The sequence below is a fragment of the Erpetoichthys calabaricus genome, chromosome 2, assembly GCF_900747795.2.
Source record: "Erpetoichthys calabaricus chromosome 2, fErpCal1.3, whole genome shotgun sequence".
Taxonomy (NCBI): domain Eukaryota; kingdom Metazoa; phylum Chordata; class Cladistia; order Polypteriformes; family Polypteridae; genus Erpetoichthys; species Erpetoichthys calabaricus.
This window is the reverse complement of record NC_041395.2, coordinates 184,775,956-184,794,556: the sequence shown is the minus strand read 5'-3', so window position 1 is coordinate 184,794,556 and position 18,601 is coordinate 184,775,956. Positions and strand designations below refer to the sequence as shown.

Genomic DNA, 18,601 nt, shown 5'->3' with positions numbered 1-18,601 from the left:
AATGTGGAAGGTGTGTTTTCTTAAATCTACACCTTTGATGCTTCAAAGCGGACATAATTGTTATGTCTTAAGGCTTTTCAATCACCTATGGGCCCATGCACCTTTTAGCTCCATTTTAAGCTCCTAGAACAGATGAGATCATTTTAAAAAGTGCAAAAAGCGCTTCACGTTAGAACACAGTTTTATGTGGCAAATTAATATATACAATGATTGTGAAGAAATAACTTAGACTTATCCTATAAGGTAGATGTAGAAAGAGAAGGTAAAGCAAAGGTTAGAAGTAGGAAAATACAAACATGTTTTAATGTCTTTTAGTGAAAAGAATGGTTAAGGCAAGCATGAATTCAAGACCAAAACCGTCAAAATTTATTGCTGAGAAAGACAAACTTCAAAAAGACAAAATTCCAAAATATCACAAAATACATTACAAGAGGTGTGAGGTACGTGTGTTCCCTTTTTATTCCCTACCTCTCGTATTATGACTTCTTCATAGGTAGTACTGATAGAGCATGCCTTGAAGGGTCATCCTGTTAGGCCTCCCCCATTATGGCAGGTGTTTATTCCAACTGATGTCACAATCTGTGCATTATTCTTGCTTTTATCTGATTTCATTATTTAGAAGTATTGTCTGTACACATTTCTAAGGAATCTTTAATACTTGAATTCTTTGCTATATCTTTAAATGTTTTAGTTTCTTTTGGTGTTCTCTTTTTAATTGTTCATTTTTCTGTAGATTTTGCTCCCTTAATTGCAACCAAATGTTGAAGATTATCAAAGAGAAGTGCAGCGTGGCAATTCTTTTGCTGCCATTTTCACATGTCAGCTCATTAAGAAATGTTCCTTACAAATGAACACACAAGTGAATGTGGCACTGAAGTAATTGCTTGCCTTTAGTATTCAGTGTTTTCAGCATTTTAATAAAATTAAAGGAGCGAACTCTATAGAATGAAGTGAATTAAAAAATGAATGCAAAATAAATTTCAACATTTAAAGTGCTGAAAACAATACAAATATTTCAGAATTTCCTAGAATAGGACCAAATCAGTTAAAAGTATGAATGTTGCAGTCACTATAAAATTGGTTGCAATAAAACCCATAGACCACAGGGGTCACCTAGTTGGGAACCACTTGGTTAGAGGAATTAGCAGCTGCTTTTGTAGTAATCACCCTAATACATTTAAATTTTCCTTTTCCTCCAAGAATTGTTTGGACCTAAAAACTGGAACTAGGCATATAGGAAGAACAATATTCACAGCTATAGTTATAGTTGAACTGAGTTCATTGAAGTTAACATAATTTCTGTGGAAACCAGAATGTCCAGGAGGGAACAAACATTTAAAACTCACACAGGACACATCTCACCACAAGCAGCAAAACTACCTGATAAACTACCCTAAATTAAGAGGCGTCCACATAATTAGCATGCAAATTACACAGATTATTTTAAAAACATATGTAAATCAATGGTTACCTATATAATTAATATTAAAAGATCAAACACGTATATGTAAGTTCATAACAACATGAACTATGAAACAAACATCTATTATAATATTAATTTTATAATATTCATAACATCAATAATAATAATAATAATAAATTTATATATGATATGGTATTATTATTATGGGTTGTCTTAATGGCTGCCTCTTACCTCTAGAAGAATAGGTTTGAACCCAGTCTGTGCACTGCCTTTGCTTCCCCCATCACGTCTCCATGAATTTTTTTTTTTTATTTTATTGATTTTATTGTAATCATTCCAAACAAATAGATCAATTTTTACAAAAAATAGAATTGAAAACAAATCAACCCACACCCCTGAGAAAGAGAGCATGGCCAACACAGTAAAACTTAAAGCTAGTAAAAATAAATAAATTGATAAGTTTAATAGGCGGATAAAGATAAATGGAGAAGAAAAAAAAAATGGGAAGAGAATCTACTTCCTCAGTGCCTTAAGAGCTTATTCTAAAATATTATTGATTAGATCCTGACAGGTTTTGAAAAAGTTCTTCACAGATCCTGTAACTGAGAACTAGATTTTTTCTAATTTCAAATAACATAAAACATCAGTTACCCACTGACTTAAAAGAGGAGAGTTAGGATTCTTCCAGTTTAGCAAAATAAGTCTGCGTGCCAATAGTGTAGTAAAGGCAATCACAGTTTGTTTGTCCTTCTCCACTTTAAGCCCATCTGGAAGAACACCAAACACAGCTGTTAATGGGTTAGAAGGGATTGTGACACCAAGGCTATCTGAAAAGCACTTAAAACTTTATGTCCAGAATGATGTTAATTTGGTGCAGGACCAAAACATGTGACCCAGTGAGGCTGGAACTTGATTGCAGGTTGGATCTTGCCCTGGAAACATTTTGGACTTTAATCCATGGATTTTTTTGTCTTGGTACTCCACTTTTCCGCCCACATTCTCAGGACTAATTGGTGACTCTAAATTTGAATGAGTATGGCCTGGACTGATAGTCAGCTGGGCTGGTTTCTAAATTTCTCCATGTTGCTGAGATGGTTGACTTATGGAACATGCTAAGCATATTTCAAACTGTCGTTTAAAAATGAAAGAGCCATATTTCTGAACAATCTATTTTATTTCCAACTGTGCTTGTGTGATTTCTTGTAGGTGGCCTTGCTTTTCTGGGTCTGATTAACTAGTTTTTACTGTGTATTCCATATGCTATCACTTAATACATGCTTAGGCAGGAGCAGTCTGCCCCTCTTTTGTCCATCTGCTTGCACTTGTCCTTTCTATACCTATACATTATTTTGACAGATGCCTGGGCTGGCAGCATAGAGCATGGGTGCACTTACTGATCCTGAGCTTTGTGAGAGGTGACATTTTCCCTGCTAATTGTGTAAACTTGGCAATCAAGGCAAATTTTAATGCAACAGAGCAGAGGCACAAATCAACTTGTCTGGCCTGTAGAAAAATATAAAGAAAATTGTAATCTTGGAAGACGTATTGAAGGGCTTACTTTTAAAAAATGACTCTGTATTGGAAGAAGCAGTCCCGTGAGAACATTTACTCTGGAAAGCGGATTGCTTTTAGCAGCATGTTGTATCTTTTACCACTGCTAATGTCTCCTGAATGCTTTTATTCTGCTTTCCATAGTGCATTACTGTCTTTTTCCCCGAGTACGGGTAGCTATGATCTGCTTTTAACACTGTTTATTCTCTTTTTACTAGCTTTACGAATCTGCCCACTATACTGGGTTGTATATATACAACAATATACAGCAGCCATATGCAAAAACTGTTTGGCCTGGCAAGGTCTTTTGTTTGCTTGAGTTGCTCTATTTGCATAAATTGCTGATAATTATGATTGCAATTTTGTCAGGGCCACTCACATCTGGGGTTTTTGTTATGCTTTTCCAGTACCAGGCTACTCAGGCAATAATTACTGCATGTGGTATGTATACTTACTTCAGTTTAATGGCAATGTTGCTTTATGACTACCCCAGAAAGATGTGACTACTGCATCCCTGCTTATAATTCAAGACATGCACTCTTCAGGACAACAATGAAAGAAAAAGACATGGGAGAATGTGTCCTTGGTTACCTCAAGCTGTCTTTTTCATGCAGGCACTTCAGGGGAAGGCTGTTTGTTTCTGTGGAGATTCTATAATAATGAAAGCTTACCTAGCCCATGTCATTTTAAAGTGGCACTGGCACCTACTGACCTCCATGTCAGGTAGTGGTGTCACCTGGTTTCACTTTGCTGTCTTTTGTGTTTTGTTACACATTCACTGATTTAACCGCTCAAACTTTAATAATGGTCCTATGATTAGCTTTTTGCTGTTTTAGCAGGAGAGTCCACCTCTCTGATTGGTCATGTGTGCTGACTAAATGGTTTAAATATCTATCTGAATAAACCAGTAGATTTTTAGTAAAGTGTTCCGAAGACTGTTAGTACACTGTTCCGAAATGTGCTTTAGACATTATCAGAGTCGCACAGTAACCTTGTCCCCCAACATAGGACAATAGTGTAACTGGGGCTTGCTGATTATTCTAGATTGTCTAGGATAAGTAGGAGATTCTATATCAGATTGTTTAAGACAGCTGCATACAACTGGCAATTTAATATGGTGATAGTGAGAAAACCCTAAAAAAAGTAGTAATGCAACTACTTTTAAGTCATTCCCTGACTGCTTCAGGATAGTACTGACACCTGTTTGGGACATAAATATTTGGACAACTACCTTTGGGATTACCCTGTGTGTATTTTAGAAATTAAGTTTATTCTGTATGCATTCACTAATAAAATGACATTATGGTCCAGCATTCTGTTTTTTTCCCAATTTAAAATTACTTACAGTAGTGTATAATAATACTAGTGTCTGTGTAGCAGAAAAGGACTTTTTGTCATCTGTAGACTGCACTACCTAAAACAAGTGATGTTGGGATGTTGCACACTTGAATAGACAGATCCAGTCTATAGCTTGTTGCTGAGTTTCCATGGGAACTGATTGATTTTTTTTCCAATGCATTGTCATGTAAATTGCACTGGTTGGATTTTCTTGGATATATTCAGGGACTGGGATATTGGGTGTGTGTCAGGTGATTGGGGGAAGGGTATGAAGTACAATATTTCAACATGTCATAGGCCAGAATCACCAGCCATGCTGCACCTGAGTGGCTTAAATGGACCTGTAAACAATGATGGGTTATTCTAGTCTCTAATCTCAATTCCCAATGAACACATAGCCCAGGAAAATATTTTTGGTGCTAATGTTAAGATGCAAAGCTTCTGCTTACATTCTGTTTAATATGGGTTTTAATCTTGGGAAGGCTTAAGCATATAAAGTGGATGTGAGGTAACAGATAAAGGTTTTGGATCCCTTCTTTGGATGGCTGTTCTGGAAGGAAGGAAAAAAAGGATGGTGTCTGCAGGTGTTTCACTGCAAATGCTTCCTAACTGAGCTCCACATACTAGACAATCTTGACTCCGTTCGCATCACTGTTGGGGGGGCGGGAGGGGGGGAGTTGGCTGCCTGCATTGGATTGGCTCAGACAGACAAGCCAGGCCAGAGGTGGAGAATTCTTTTTTTTTTTTACTATTTTTCTTTTTTTATCCCTTTGCTGTAGCTTTGATTGGTTAATAAGATTGAAGGAGGTGGTGCTCCAGAGATGCTGAAGAAGCAAAATGAGAGAGGGAGATGCAGATGGAGAGAGAGAGAGAGAGAGATAGCAATCTGGTGCTCCAATAGCAGAAGAGGATGCTTGTGTTGGCAGCAGGGAGCCGGAGCAGCACAGTGAATGAGGACTTCTGTTTTGCTCCTTAGCTGACAGTTGTGCTACTGTAGTAGCGTGACTGAGGCAGCTACCGTGTGCAGGTTGGGTATGGGGAAAGCACTCTGGAGTAGTAGAAGTGTTTGAAAATGTGGATTTAAGGCAAGGTGAACATTTCAGAGAAGGGACAGCGGCTGCAATGTGCTGTTAAGAATATTTTTTTATGTGTGCAATTGTGTGATTTTTAACCACTGGGGATGTGCAGCTGGCTATCGGAAAGCCTTTTACTTGTCACAGTCTTTGGGAGGTCAGCAAGAGGGAGAGAGAAAACCCACCCTAAAGACAGGTATCAATCTTGCCTAACCTGGCACATGCCAGAAGATACCAGGTCTGGATGCCAATCTGGTCTGTTGAATCAATGTGCTTGTGAAAAGTGGGCTCTGAATAACCACTTGGAGAAGACTATTTTAATGGGGATTGCAGCTGAAACAGTCATCTGTTGGTCTGGATGTATTTTTACAGCCACACTTACTTTGTGAACTTTTCTCTATGAGTTTTAGATAATGCTTCCTGATATAAGTTGGTTCTACCCAGTGTGTTGCACAGTGTGACATACTTTTCTTACTTCTGACCGTACCTCACTTAGCCTTAAGCTGGCTTGTCCAAAGCTCCCTCACTGCACAGCTAGCACCACCAATATGCGGCGTTCCAGCACTGATGAATCAACATACCACCGTAGCCCCTCACTGGAGAGCAAGGATTTCTCACTGCCACACATGACCTTTCGTCGTTGCAGCAGCTCATATGCAAACCAGTTTGGGGCCCATAACTCCATATTTGGCTTCCACACAAACCCAGGCCCCAAAGCTACCAAGGCAAAGTACACTTCACCAAAGGGCAACAAGTATGTGGTGTTTTATCTGGATCTTTCCTTCATCTTCCTCCTAGAGTTGAAGAGGTGCAGCATGGCGCGCAACTGCCTGCAGTGCATTAAGTACCTGATGTTCATCTTCAACTTGCTGTTTTGGGTAAGTATACCGTATTGGGGTCACATGCGGTACTGGGCTTCTTAACTGCTGCCATGCTCATGCAGTAGCTCCCTGATTCTATGTCATGTGTCCAGGGAAACTATCCTGTTTTCTGGCCAACTCTGTCCTTATCATTGTCATCATTGTTCTGCCTGAAGCCATGTATAATGCCCTTTCATGTGTACTGTTTAACAACATTGTTTATCGTTGCTCACTTGGCTTCTCTTCTTGTGTTGTAGCCTGCTTGCATGAACTTTTTCACAAAAGATTTTGTCCTCTGTGTCTGAGTCATTTCTTCTTTTCTTATACAAAGGTCATAAAAAGCTATCGTTGCCTTTCATCTTGTGAGAAGTGTCTGTTCCTCTTCAGATCTTGCCACTAAAGCCTCTCCACATTTCTCCACATCCTGGATTTCAGATTCTCCTATTCCTTTACTTTCATTAGTCTTCATCGTCCAAATGTCTGAGTTGTACAATGTTAAACTTTATATTGTTGTCTTAATTAACATTATTTTTAAAATTTCCTGCTCATATCATTAGTTAGCAGCTCTCAAGATTTCTGCCCCATGCAACATTAAGAGACCCCTTGTGCTTCTTCTTGTTTTCATACTCAGGATGGGTATTTATTTATTTATTTTAACAACTAATTTTGTATACTTTAAAAAAATTCTGTATTCAGAAGCTGCTCATGACTGATTTGATCATGTATGCATGTTACAACATGGAAGGTTTTTATTAGAAGCAATAAGATGTGTGCTTCTGTATGTGAGTTTACATGTAGAGCCACTCTTTTACACTACTTTATGCTTTCCTGACTACCTTACTGCTGTGGGGTAGTGAAGTAAAGCTTGAACAAATAGCTTTTTTTCAGATTTTATTTCTGTTTTGTCAAAGGAAATAACTTTGTTTTGGTATGAAAACCTACAGACATGAACAGCAATTTCCTGGAACATATATTGTTAGCTAATTGTTTTCTTTATTTTTTTTCCAATTTTGATGTTCTCCAAGGCTTGAATTTTAGTTGATGGTATTCAAGCATTGTATTTAAGTCCCTGATGGTTTAAGCTAGTAAAGCAGGAATATCCTATTACCCTTCCAGTTGAAAAATAAAAGAAATAAAAGGTTATTATTTCAAGTTTTGTCAATTATGGTGTGAATTCAGAAATAAGAAAAAAGTCAATGCTTTGGGAACTCAAGGGTCGGCTGTAGCATCTTTCAGTTGATTTAAATGATTAGATAAATCACTGGCTCATTAAAATGCCATACACTGCCTTGATTGGAAGAAAAAGCCTTCACAATTACTTTGAATTTATTGGATATAACTACAGTTGGACATCCATCCATTTTATTGCCCACTTGTCAAGTTCTGGTCCCAGGGGGAACCAGTGACAATCTGAAGAACACTGTGTACAAGGTAGGAGCCAGCTTTGGATTAGCAAGACACCTTCATGCACATACACTGATTCCTACTGGAGTTTTTAATTAATCTTATTTGTATATCTTCAGGATTAAGGAGTAAAACCCATAGAAACACAGGGAAGAGAAGCAAGCTCTACCTAGGCAATGTCAGCTAAAATTGCAGCAAGTAAAAACATCGAAGCAAGTTTCAAACCAAGTGGCTGTGGCTTGTCTAAAACATTGATGAAATAACTACTATGTGTTCATTCCAAAACAAAATGTACGAGCCTGTGTTTTGTCCAAAACTCCAAATTGACCAGAAATTTATATGGCTTAGCTCACAATGCCGTTTTGAAGCATGATTTTAGATAGAACTAATGATTCAATGCATAATGCATTAACAGCATGGCATTGTAGAGTTGCCAGTTGTGGAGCTGCTAATATAGCTTACTTCTTTCCTAAAGGTGAATTAACCAACATTGCATTTGTGTTGATCATTGGGTTTTTGAGACCAATGAAGTTTCCATCAGTATAACAAATAAATTGACAAAAACAGTGAAAGCACATGTGTGATACATATTTAAATGTTAAACTAAACATATTTAAATATTTAAATGTAAAAGTGACAGTGATTCAATTTCATTAACTGATTACACATTTGCCTCTATAATTGAGCCTTACAGTTTTATTCTAGGCTTAAATCTGGATGGATTTAGGCAATAGAAGTAACAAATATCTGATATATAAGACAACAGGAGAGATTATTTTAGAGTTCTCAAAAATTGGATAAATGTTCAGCCAAGAAGTCTTGATTTCACAAAATTCAATTTAGGATATATGTAAAAACAATGAGGGAGGAGTTTGGAAATTTAAGGTATTGCTAGTTTCTTATATTTTCAATTTTAAATAAATCTTTTCCAGTACATGATACTTTTCAGCAAGTTTTATTGAATAGCTATTGTTTCTTGATTGCACTGATACAAACTTAAATCTCACAACAGCAATTGTCATGAACCTAACAAATAACTTGTTGATAAGCCTGATTTGAAAAGTGTGTTGTTAAAAAAATCAACTTTATTAGATTTTTGTAAATTGTATTTTTTTACTGAGTAATATTGATATTTGCCACTTGATGTGCCACTGATCCAGTATTTTTGGAATTTAAATGAATTTGGAATTCATTTTTTAATTTTTAATGAATCTGAAGTTGTACATGTCAAGATAAATCAGGTAATCCTTGATGATCCTATCATTCTTTACGAAACTCATGCTGAATTCCTCACAATTGAAGTTACAGTGGAAACCTGCTATCAAAAATGAAATTCAAACCCCTCTTACCACACCTGTTCCATAATATTACACATTTAGTTATTTGTTTGTGGATCTTCATTGCATTGGCTGGGGTGCCTGTCCATGATTGTTAGCCTTCAGTTGATGGTTACACCTGAAGACCTGGTGTCAGAGGACTAGAATATGATTGGCTGTCAGAAAGTTAGCAAACCGTTTTTCATTGGCATGGCTGCACAGAAAACATGAGAGAAAACATAGGCCATGATGGATTTTGGAAAGAAGAGGATTGCTTGGTCACAATACACAACTTGTGGAGCTCTGTGATGCAGGTCCTGCAGGCTCTGAAAGATGCAGTCTTCCTAGAGAATAGTAGCGCTACTAATCAGATTTTATGTTTGAAAGCAGGCTGTCATTTTTCTGTTTTAACTCTTAAACCTTTCTTAATGCTTCTTTTTTTTTAACTTGAACATCATTTTCCAGTTTCGTTCTTCATCCTGGATCGCGCAGGCCTCTCTAAACTACATATAAGTTAAAAAGGCACAGGAAAATCTAAAAGTTTCATGTATGCATACGGTAGAAAGTTGGCTTTAAGTTTTATTGTCACACATAAAACTTTCAAACCACTCCCATCAGCAATCCAGTGTTCTTTTTTTTTTTTTTTTTTATAAAGCACCTTACAGTGTATCTTCAGAAGGTGCTTTACCCTAGAGTACATTTTTCACTTGAATAAAGTTTACTGTAATAGATCTTTCAGTGGGACATTTTCCCTTTGCAAACACAAAGCCATCACAGCACAGTTCACTTAGCTGTATAAAAATGTCCTTCTTGAGGCATCTTGTAGACATATGCTCAAATCCCTTTGTAGCCATTTATGCTTGTTGATGTAGAAGGAATGCACTTTTTTTCACTGCAGTGCTTAACTTTCTTGTGGTGGTTGTTCTGCCATTTTAAACAATGTGGCTTCTTTAGCAAGAAAACAGGAGTTAATTATTGTTGACTTTTTCTGTTTCAATTCTATTACACACTCCTAAAGAAGTGTTATTTTACTCCATTTTTTTAAGTTGCTTATTTTTAAAAAGACAGCTGTTTGCCTACATGATTATCTGTGCCCATCTATTATTTATATGGATTTTACAGACTTGACGATTGATTATTCATGTTGTTTCTCCTTCATTCTAACGCATTGTCAATACTTCACACCATAGTCCCCCTGCTGTCTGTCTGACATTTATCTTCTGTTCACATACTGTCTTGTCTTTTAACATCCTGTACTCTGCCATCTTTGTATCCAGAAATGCCCTGCCAAAACAAATTCTCAAAAATAACTAAGAAGCACATGGCAGATTATTGTAGAAATACTTGTATTAATTATTGGCTTATTACAGAAGCCCTTCCCTCTCCATATTTTTATATATACGAGGACACACAAAAGACAAGTCAGAACAAGTTTGCTTAGGCTTGAAAATACTCTCTGTTTCTAGCATCTAATTTGTCTTTCTGGTGTAGGATACTGACCAGCTTCTCCTGCGCATCTGAGCATGATTGGTTGTGTCACTGGAGGTGGGGGATGGTGCTAGTTCCCAAACCATCTCTTCATTTTCAAGGTGATTGCTGTTTGCATAGGTCACTGTGATCTGAGTATAAGAGGCCTGCAAAGAACATGCTCTGTTACAGGCGCTGGCCGTGAGTTGCGCTCCGGTTGGCAGATGGGCATAACGAGTGTTTGCCTGGTGGAGGATTTTCCCACAATTGATTATGGATTAAAGTATTTAGAGCCTTTGAATTTTGTGAAACAGTGACTTAAAATCAATTGGTTGCTGTTGGGAGTTCTGTTAGTGGAATTTGATTTCTCTGAAGCATTATCCTGAACACTGCTTGTTAAGTGTCTTGAAATAGGCAGATATTGACAGTTTACTTGTGAAATCCTGCTCCTGTTGCTGCCTTTGAGCATGCATTGCTAGAATAAATATTAGAATCAGCACTGAGTTTCTTAATGATGTAAATCTTTCAGTTATTTCAGTAATGTAATTGGCCAATTCTCATTCCACTGAAAACCTAGGAAATTTTAGATTGTTTGTTTAGTTTTTGATAAGTTATCCTGTGACTGATTTCCCTTAGGAGCCTTCAGTTATAAGGCAACTATTGTTTTCATGCTTCTATTTTTCATTCCAGTGACATTACTGTAAACCAAATCGAAATTAAAGTCAGTAGTTCTCCAACTTGATAGTTTCGGTATACTTTTAGGGCATGTATTTAAGATGAATTGCTTGAACAAGGTACTTTGTTTACTCTTTTAGAGCTCTCGCTGAACTCAGGATGATTACTTTAGTTAGTAAATGTCTAAATTGGATATCAAACGTGAAGTGTTTCTGACCTAGAGTTATATTACTGCAGCAGAGCACAGAGTGTAATGAAGTTCCTTGAGTACAGTGGTTAAGAATGAGACCCAAGGGACTTATAGAAATAAGCCCATGTTCATTTGATTATACCTCAGATTATATCTCAAGTGGATACTTTATTTTAATTCTTTCTAATATATATCAATTGCTGCGGCCAAAGCACATGAGGTATAACTAGCTTCATTAAATTTACTCTTGGGTGGGTTCTTAGCCCCACTGAGCCATTTATGCCAGCTGCTGCTACCCATCAGAAATATAAACACCTATCTGGTCTCTGTGTCCTCCTTATTTCTGCTTTCAATTCTTTCAGTATCTAAAATGTCTGTTTCTAATTTCATAATTTCATTCCAATTAGGTTCCATGTTGTCTTTTAGCAAACACTTAAAATGGCTTCATATACTGTGGTAACCAGAAATGCACACAGTACTAAAAGTGTGCTCTCATACAAACAAAAGATATGCCCCAAATGGAAAGAGAAGTGTAAGGGGTTAGGTGTCCACACAGAAGTTATATTCTCCTCTTTTCTTTTGCACTGTACTCAACAGTTAGCCATATTTTGTTTGTATCTGGCCTGGGTAGGCTTTATGCAAAACCTTGCCATTTTTTTTGCTTGCAGATATTATATAACAGTGCAATAAAGGACCTGTTGCAAGAACTAGTATACCAAATTATTTCATGTAATGCAATCATGGCATTCTAAGATTTCAATTTCATTTTCTTTTGTTTACTCTGTCATTTACTGTTTTGGAGATATTATCTATAGTACTGTTGAGCCTTCTTGTACAGACAGTGTTCCTTTAAGTTATATTCAGTTTATATGAAAAACCTGTGTTTTATCATTTTGGTTCCTATGGTTAACCCTATTTTCCCCTTTATATTCTTTATTATGTAGACTTTACCAAAATGCCTCAGATCCCATACACTTACAACTCTGTGGTCAGGTACATTACTTCAGTTCAGCATATCCTCCATCTTCTTTTATCTAACCCTCAGACAATTAGAGTAAAGGAACTGGCAGAAGGAGGTAAGTCACATATTTAAATATGCATTACAGTGATCCCTCGCTATATTGCGCTTCGTCTTTCGCGGCTTCACTCCATCGCGGATTTTATATGTAAGCATATTTAAATATATATCGCTGATTTTTTGCTGGTTCGCGGATTTCTGCGGACAATGGGTCTTTTAATTTCTGGTACATGCTTCCTCAGTTGGTTTGCCCAGTTGATTTCATACAAGGGACGCTATTGGCAGATGGCTGAGAAGCTACTCAGCTTACTTTTCTCTCTCTCTTGCGCTGACTTTCTCTGATCCTGACGTAGGGGGTTTGAGCAGGGGGGCTGTTTGCACACCTAGACGATACGGACGCTCGTCTAAAAATGCTGAAAGATTATCTTCACGTTGCTATCTTTTGTGCAGCTGCTTCCTGAAACGACATGCTGCACGGTGCTTCGCATACTTAAAAGCTCGAAGGGCACGTATTGATTTTTGATTGAAAAACAAACTCTGTCTCTCTCTATCTCTCTCTCTCTCTCTCTCTCTCCCTGCTCCTGACAGAGGGGGTGTGAGCTGCCGCCTTCAACAGCTTTGTGCCGCGGTGCTTCGCATACTTAAAAGCCAAACAGCCCTATTGATTTGTTTGCTTTTCTCTATCTATGTGACATTCTGTGCTCCTGACGTGCACTCCTTTGAAGAGGAAGATATGTTTGCATTCTTTTAATTGTGAGATGGAACTGTCATCTCTGTCTTGTCATGGAGCACAGTTTAAACTTTTGAAAAAGAGACAAATGTTTGCAGTGTTTGAATAACGTTCCTGTCTCTCTACAACCTCCTGTGTTTCTGCGCAAATCTGTGACCCAAGCATGACAATATAAAAATAACCATATAAACATATGGTTTCTACTTCGCGGATTTTCTTATTTCGCGGGTGGCTCTGGAACGCAACCCCCGTGATGGAGGAGGGATTACTGTATTGATAATATGACACAAAAATATGGAAGCAGAATACAATGTGCATTTTGACAAACCATGCCAGTACAACCTGGTAGAAATGTATTTCTTCTGTTTAGCTTGTTTTACTATCACATGGCCTTTCAGTGGACTATTGAAACATGCCACATGCCTGTCTCAATATGGCTGCTGAGATAGATTTGTATTCATCATGGTCTTCTCTTTATGGCTAGATGGTGAGAGAGAGGTAAAGACAAGGAAACCAAATTTACAGTACACCATTGTTAGCACAAATTACAGACCAAAGCGTTGTGGTACAAAATGGCCTCCAATGCAGAACCAAACAAAAAAAAAAAACATACTTCAGACCAACAGAATTAGATCCCCTGCCCCTTACTGGGCCAGTTACCAGTGAAAGTGCTCAGGTACAACTCATCCCCCAGTTTCTTTGTTTAGGCAATTTATGGCATTCCTATGGGGGATGGCTTATAGGCTCTTGAGAGTCAAAACACAGTCACCCATGCCAAGCTGGTTTGATACATGGTCCATCGCTCCCGCCATAAATTTTACATCCTGAGTCAGTATTAAAAGATTGAGGGGAGGTTGGTTAGGTAAATATCAAAGCACCGCTGTTATCATCAATAAAATAAAACATGCCTTCTGAAACACTGTCAAATATTATGCATACTTTATCTAGCTAACAAATAAAAATATACAAAATATGTGTCAACTCTTATGCTAGGTACCATTCCACCACAGTCTGTAATCCTGTCCTCCCAGGTATTACCTCACCATTAAACCTCCAGGATTTGTGATATTAGCATATTTCACTATCTTGAAACTAACAGGAGCATAACTGAACATCTGATTTATTTTTCTGTTCAATAGAATGAATTTTATCCTGGTGCTAGTAAATGGAGACATGTTGCATTTTAGTTAAATGTGCAGGTAATAATTGTACTGTAATCTGCCTACATGACAATTCTGCTACATGTTGAGTATCCCTATCCTGAAATGTCTGGGGCCAGGAATATTTTGAAATCAAGAAATCTTCAGATTTTGGACTATTCATATATACGTAATGAGATATCTTGGAAGCATCCTTGATCAAGTAGTGAAATGCAGTCAATACAGCTAAATGAAGACTCACACATTTAATAACTGGTATCACTGGGCCATTGTTATACTGTGTGTTGACATGACAAACATATTAAAACTCAGAAATGATTAATATGATGTACAGACTGTATTTTAGTTCCCTTTAGTTTATATAGGCTACTTCTGTCCGATAGGTCAAAAACATCTCAGCCAACCTTCACTCCATATCCACTGTGCTGGAAGCCAACATCCATTGCATTCAGTTTTTGTATGGCGTGGACTTAATTTGCATACATAAAACCTAACATGTTGTTGCCAACATAAAAACGAAAATTGTAGCAGTGTCCGTAATCTGAGCATTTAATTGTGCTCATATTGCAATAGGAGTGTCTAGCGAGAATGAAGCTGCTTTTGTTAACCATAAGCAGTTACATTCCATTAACTCATGGCACAGGTGTTATTGTTTCACTCCTAAGAACCCCCAGCAGCTTCATGGGGACCCTTCCCACTCTAAAAGTCAATTGAGTAATGGTGCTTCGTGGCGCTCGCTGCTTCACGAAGACTTTAGCCCAGGTCATCAGTCGTGTGTCCCAGGTTCATGGTGCTCCTTCCAGCTCAGAATGAATGTATCCATATGGAATCTGCACATCTTCTTCTTCTTTCGGCTGCTCCCATTAGGGGTTGCCACAGCAGATCATCTTTTATGTTGTTTTATATTTGCAGAGCAGTTAAAAAAATAAATAGAGGGAACATATCTTAACATAACTTACCTTAAAAGTAATATGTTTAAAAGGAAGAGAGGGCGCCTAATACGGCCATTAATTTAAAAATCCCTCACTGCTTTTTGTTTTTCAAGCAGTTACACAGTCATTGTTTAATATTCCTCACAATCTCTACTGTTTCTTGCTTATGTATTCATTAAACAGGCACTGGGTCAAGTAATATACACAAAATACAAAATGACACTATTTTATTCAATTTTCTCTATCTGTGAGTATCCTAAAGAGGCTAATCAGGTTAGTCTGGCTTTAGCAGACTGCCCAGATGGGTAGGTAACACTTACATTTTTCATTTTCTTTATGGCTTTCATTAGTTTGCTGTTGTTTCAATGGCCTGTTCTGACTTACTTAGTTCTGATGTTATCTTGCCCTGTAATTACCCTGCAATGTTTTCTTTTTTTGTATCAAAACTAAACTATTGTTAACTATAATAAACTATTTAGGATCTCATTTTCTATTCATTTATTATTCTTACAAATCCTCTTTCAAGGTTTGCAGTGCTAATGTTATAAGCTTTGCTGTGGAATAAGGTGGCATTAACAGAATGTTCTGTCAAGGCTAGGATATAAAAGTTAACTAGTCACTTCTGTCCACCCATTTCCTTAATGTCTTGCTATTTCACCAGAACAATTATTTGCTGAAACTGTTAGAAAAGGCATCTCCCCTGTTTGTGTTCCTGCTTCATCCATGCATATTACACTATGAATTATAACCATTCTTGGAAAAAGTATAACCCTTAATCAGAAAAAATGCAGTGATTCTTAAATTTACTTTGACTTTTATTTCATTGCAAACGGTATGAACCCAAGATATTTCATGTTTTCTCCAGTCAACTTCATTTCTTTTATTAATATTCATTCATCCCTGCATTTCAGGCCTGCAATACATTCCAAAAAATGTTGAGAGGGGGACAAATTGGGGTCAGTGATGAGGTAAAATAATTACATAGTGATGTGATTTCAAACAGGTGGTGTCAACAGATGATTGTAATCATGATTTGGTGCAAAAGCAGTATCCACGAAAGGCTGAGTCTTTGAGAAGTAAAGATAGTGTCTGGATCATCTTCTTCTTTTGACTGCTCTCATTAGGGGGTGCCACAGTGAATCATCTTTTTCCATATCTTCCTGTCCTCTGCATCTTGCTCTGTTACATTCATCACCTGCATATCCTCTCTCACCACATCCATAAACCTTCACTTAGGCCTTTCTCTTTTCTTCTTGCTTGGCAGCTCTGTCCTTAGCATCCTTTTCCCAATATACCCAGCATCTCTCCTCTGCACATGTCCAAACCAACACAATCTTACCTCTCTGATTTTGTCTCTAAACCGTCCAGCCTGAGCTAACCCTCTAATGCACTCTCTAAATGTGACCCTCTAAATTTCTAATCCTATCCATCCTCATCACACCCAATGCAAATCCTAACATCTTTAACTCTGCTACCTCCAGCTCTGTCTCCTGCTTTCTGGTCAATGCCACTGTCTCCAGCCCATATAACATAGCTGTTCTCACTACCGTCCTGTAGACCTTCCTTTTCACTCTTGTTGATACCTGCTTGTCACAAATCACTCCTGACACTCTTCTCCACCCATTCCACCCTGCCTATACTCTCTTTTTCACCTCTCTTCCACAATCCCCATTACTCTGTACTGTTGATCCCAAGTATTTAAACTCATCCACCTTCACCAACTCTACTCCCTGCATCCTCACCATTCCACTGACCTCCCTCTCATTTACACACCTGTATTCTGTCTTGTTCCTACTGACCTTTATTCCTCTCCTCTCTAGAGCATATCTCCACCTCTCCAGGGTGTCTTTAACCTGCTCCCTACTCTTGCTACAGATCACAATGTCATCAGCAAACATCATAGTCCAAGGGAACTCCTGTCTAATCGCGTCTGTCAACCTTTCCATCACCATTGCAAATAAGAAAGGGCTCGGGGTCGATCTCTGATGTAAAAAAAACCTTTTTGTGGCCTTTTTGTCCATTATTCTGAAAGAATAAAGGACCAAAAAAAGCACAAGAAGTTTTGGGGTAGGTATCCCAAATATTATAGTTTGGTCTCTGCAAGAAGCAACGAAATTGAATTTCAAAACTTAGTTCAAGACAGAACTGATGTTTGTGGGACAAAATGGCAGTTTTAAAGTCTGGCATAGGAAGTGAGGTCATTGGAACCCCGGCACCGGAAGTGAGGTCATCGGGGCCAGGCAGAATTTCCTGTAACTGGTCTGCAGGAGAAAAACAGAAAGGGTTAGTGCACTCTGCCACCTCCTAGTCTGGCATGGAATTACCCTTATTCGAGCCCTTTAACTGTTTCCCATGTGCACGTGTGTGACAATAGGCAGAGGATCTTCAGTTTGTCAACAAATACATGAGAAAATTATTGAAATGTTTAAAACTATAGTTCCTCAAAGAAAGATTGGAAGGAATTTACATACTTCCCCCTCTACAGTGTATAATATTACATTATTCATTGAATCTGGAGGAGTTTCAGTGCATAAAGGGCAAATGTGCAAGCTTAAGCTGAATATCTGTGACCTCCGATCCCTCAGATGGCACTGAATCAAAAACCGTCACTGATAAATAGCTGATATAACCACATGGGCAAGAGATTACTTTGGCAAACCTTTCTTAAGCACTACAATACAGAGTTACATTCACCAGTGCCAATTAAAACTTTACTATGCAAAAAGAAGCCTTATGTTAACCATATCGAGAAGCAGCAGCGTCAACTTCTGTAGACTAGGAGGCATCTGGGATAGAGGGATAGACCATCACACAGTGGAAATTGTGGTCAGACAAGTCAATATTCCCGATATTTTTTGGAAGAAATGGACGTGTGCTCCGGACCAAAGACGAAAAGGACCATCCAGGTTATTATCAGCAACAAGTCCAAAAGCCAGGGTCTGTCATGGTATGGGGTGGTGTTGGTGCCCTTGGCAAAGGTAATTTATACTTTTGTGGTGGCAGCATTAATGCAGAAAAGTACATTGAGATTTTAGTGCAACATAGGTTGCCTTCAAGACAACATGTTTTCCAGAGATGTCCATGTATTTTTCAACAAGACAATGAAAAACCGCATTCTGCTCATATTATAAAGGCATGGAAGAAGAGGGTATAGGTACTGAACTGACCCACCTGCACTTCTGATCTGCCTCCAGTTGAAAATATGTGGAGAATTTTGAAACAAAAAATGTGACAACGATGACCGCCTACTGTTACACACTTACTATAACTTAAGTGTTGTGCCCTACTGTTACACACTTACTATAACTTAAGTGTTGTGAATTTCCTATCTGTCTGTCTGTCTGTCTGTCTGTCTGTCTGTCTGTCTGTCTGTCTGTCTGTCTGTCTGTCTGTCTATCTATCTATCTATCTATCTATCTATCTATCTATCTATCTATCTATCTATCTATCTATCTATCTAAGAT

At 37.9% G+C, this 18,601-nt stretch overlaps 1 protein-coding gene across 2 annotated transcripts in view; it reads left to right on the top strand.

Annotated features, from left to right (window-relative positions):
• Positions 1 to 18,601, top strand: part of tspan4a (tetraspanin 4a) — a 486,888-nt gene that overhangs the window by 247,160 nt on the left and 221,127 nt on the right. Inside the window, exon 2 of one of the 2 annotated variants that reach the window (XM_028794888.2) lies at positions 6,184 to 6,263. In XM_028794888.2, the coding sequence (XP_028650721.1) occupies positions 6,201 to 6,263 (63 nt within the window). In that variant the 5' untranslated portion in view covers positions 6,184 to 6,200. Of the gene's footprint in view, positions 1 to 5,187; positions 6,264 to 18,601 lie in introns of those variants that run through there. The other variant, XM_028794887.2, reaches the window with a different exon arrangement.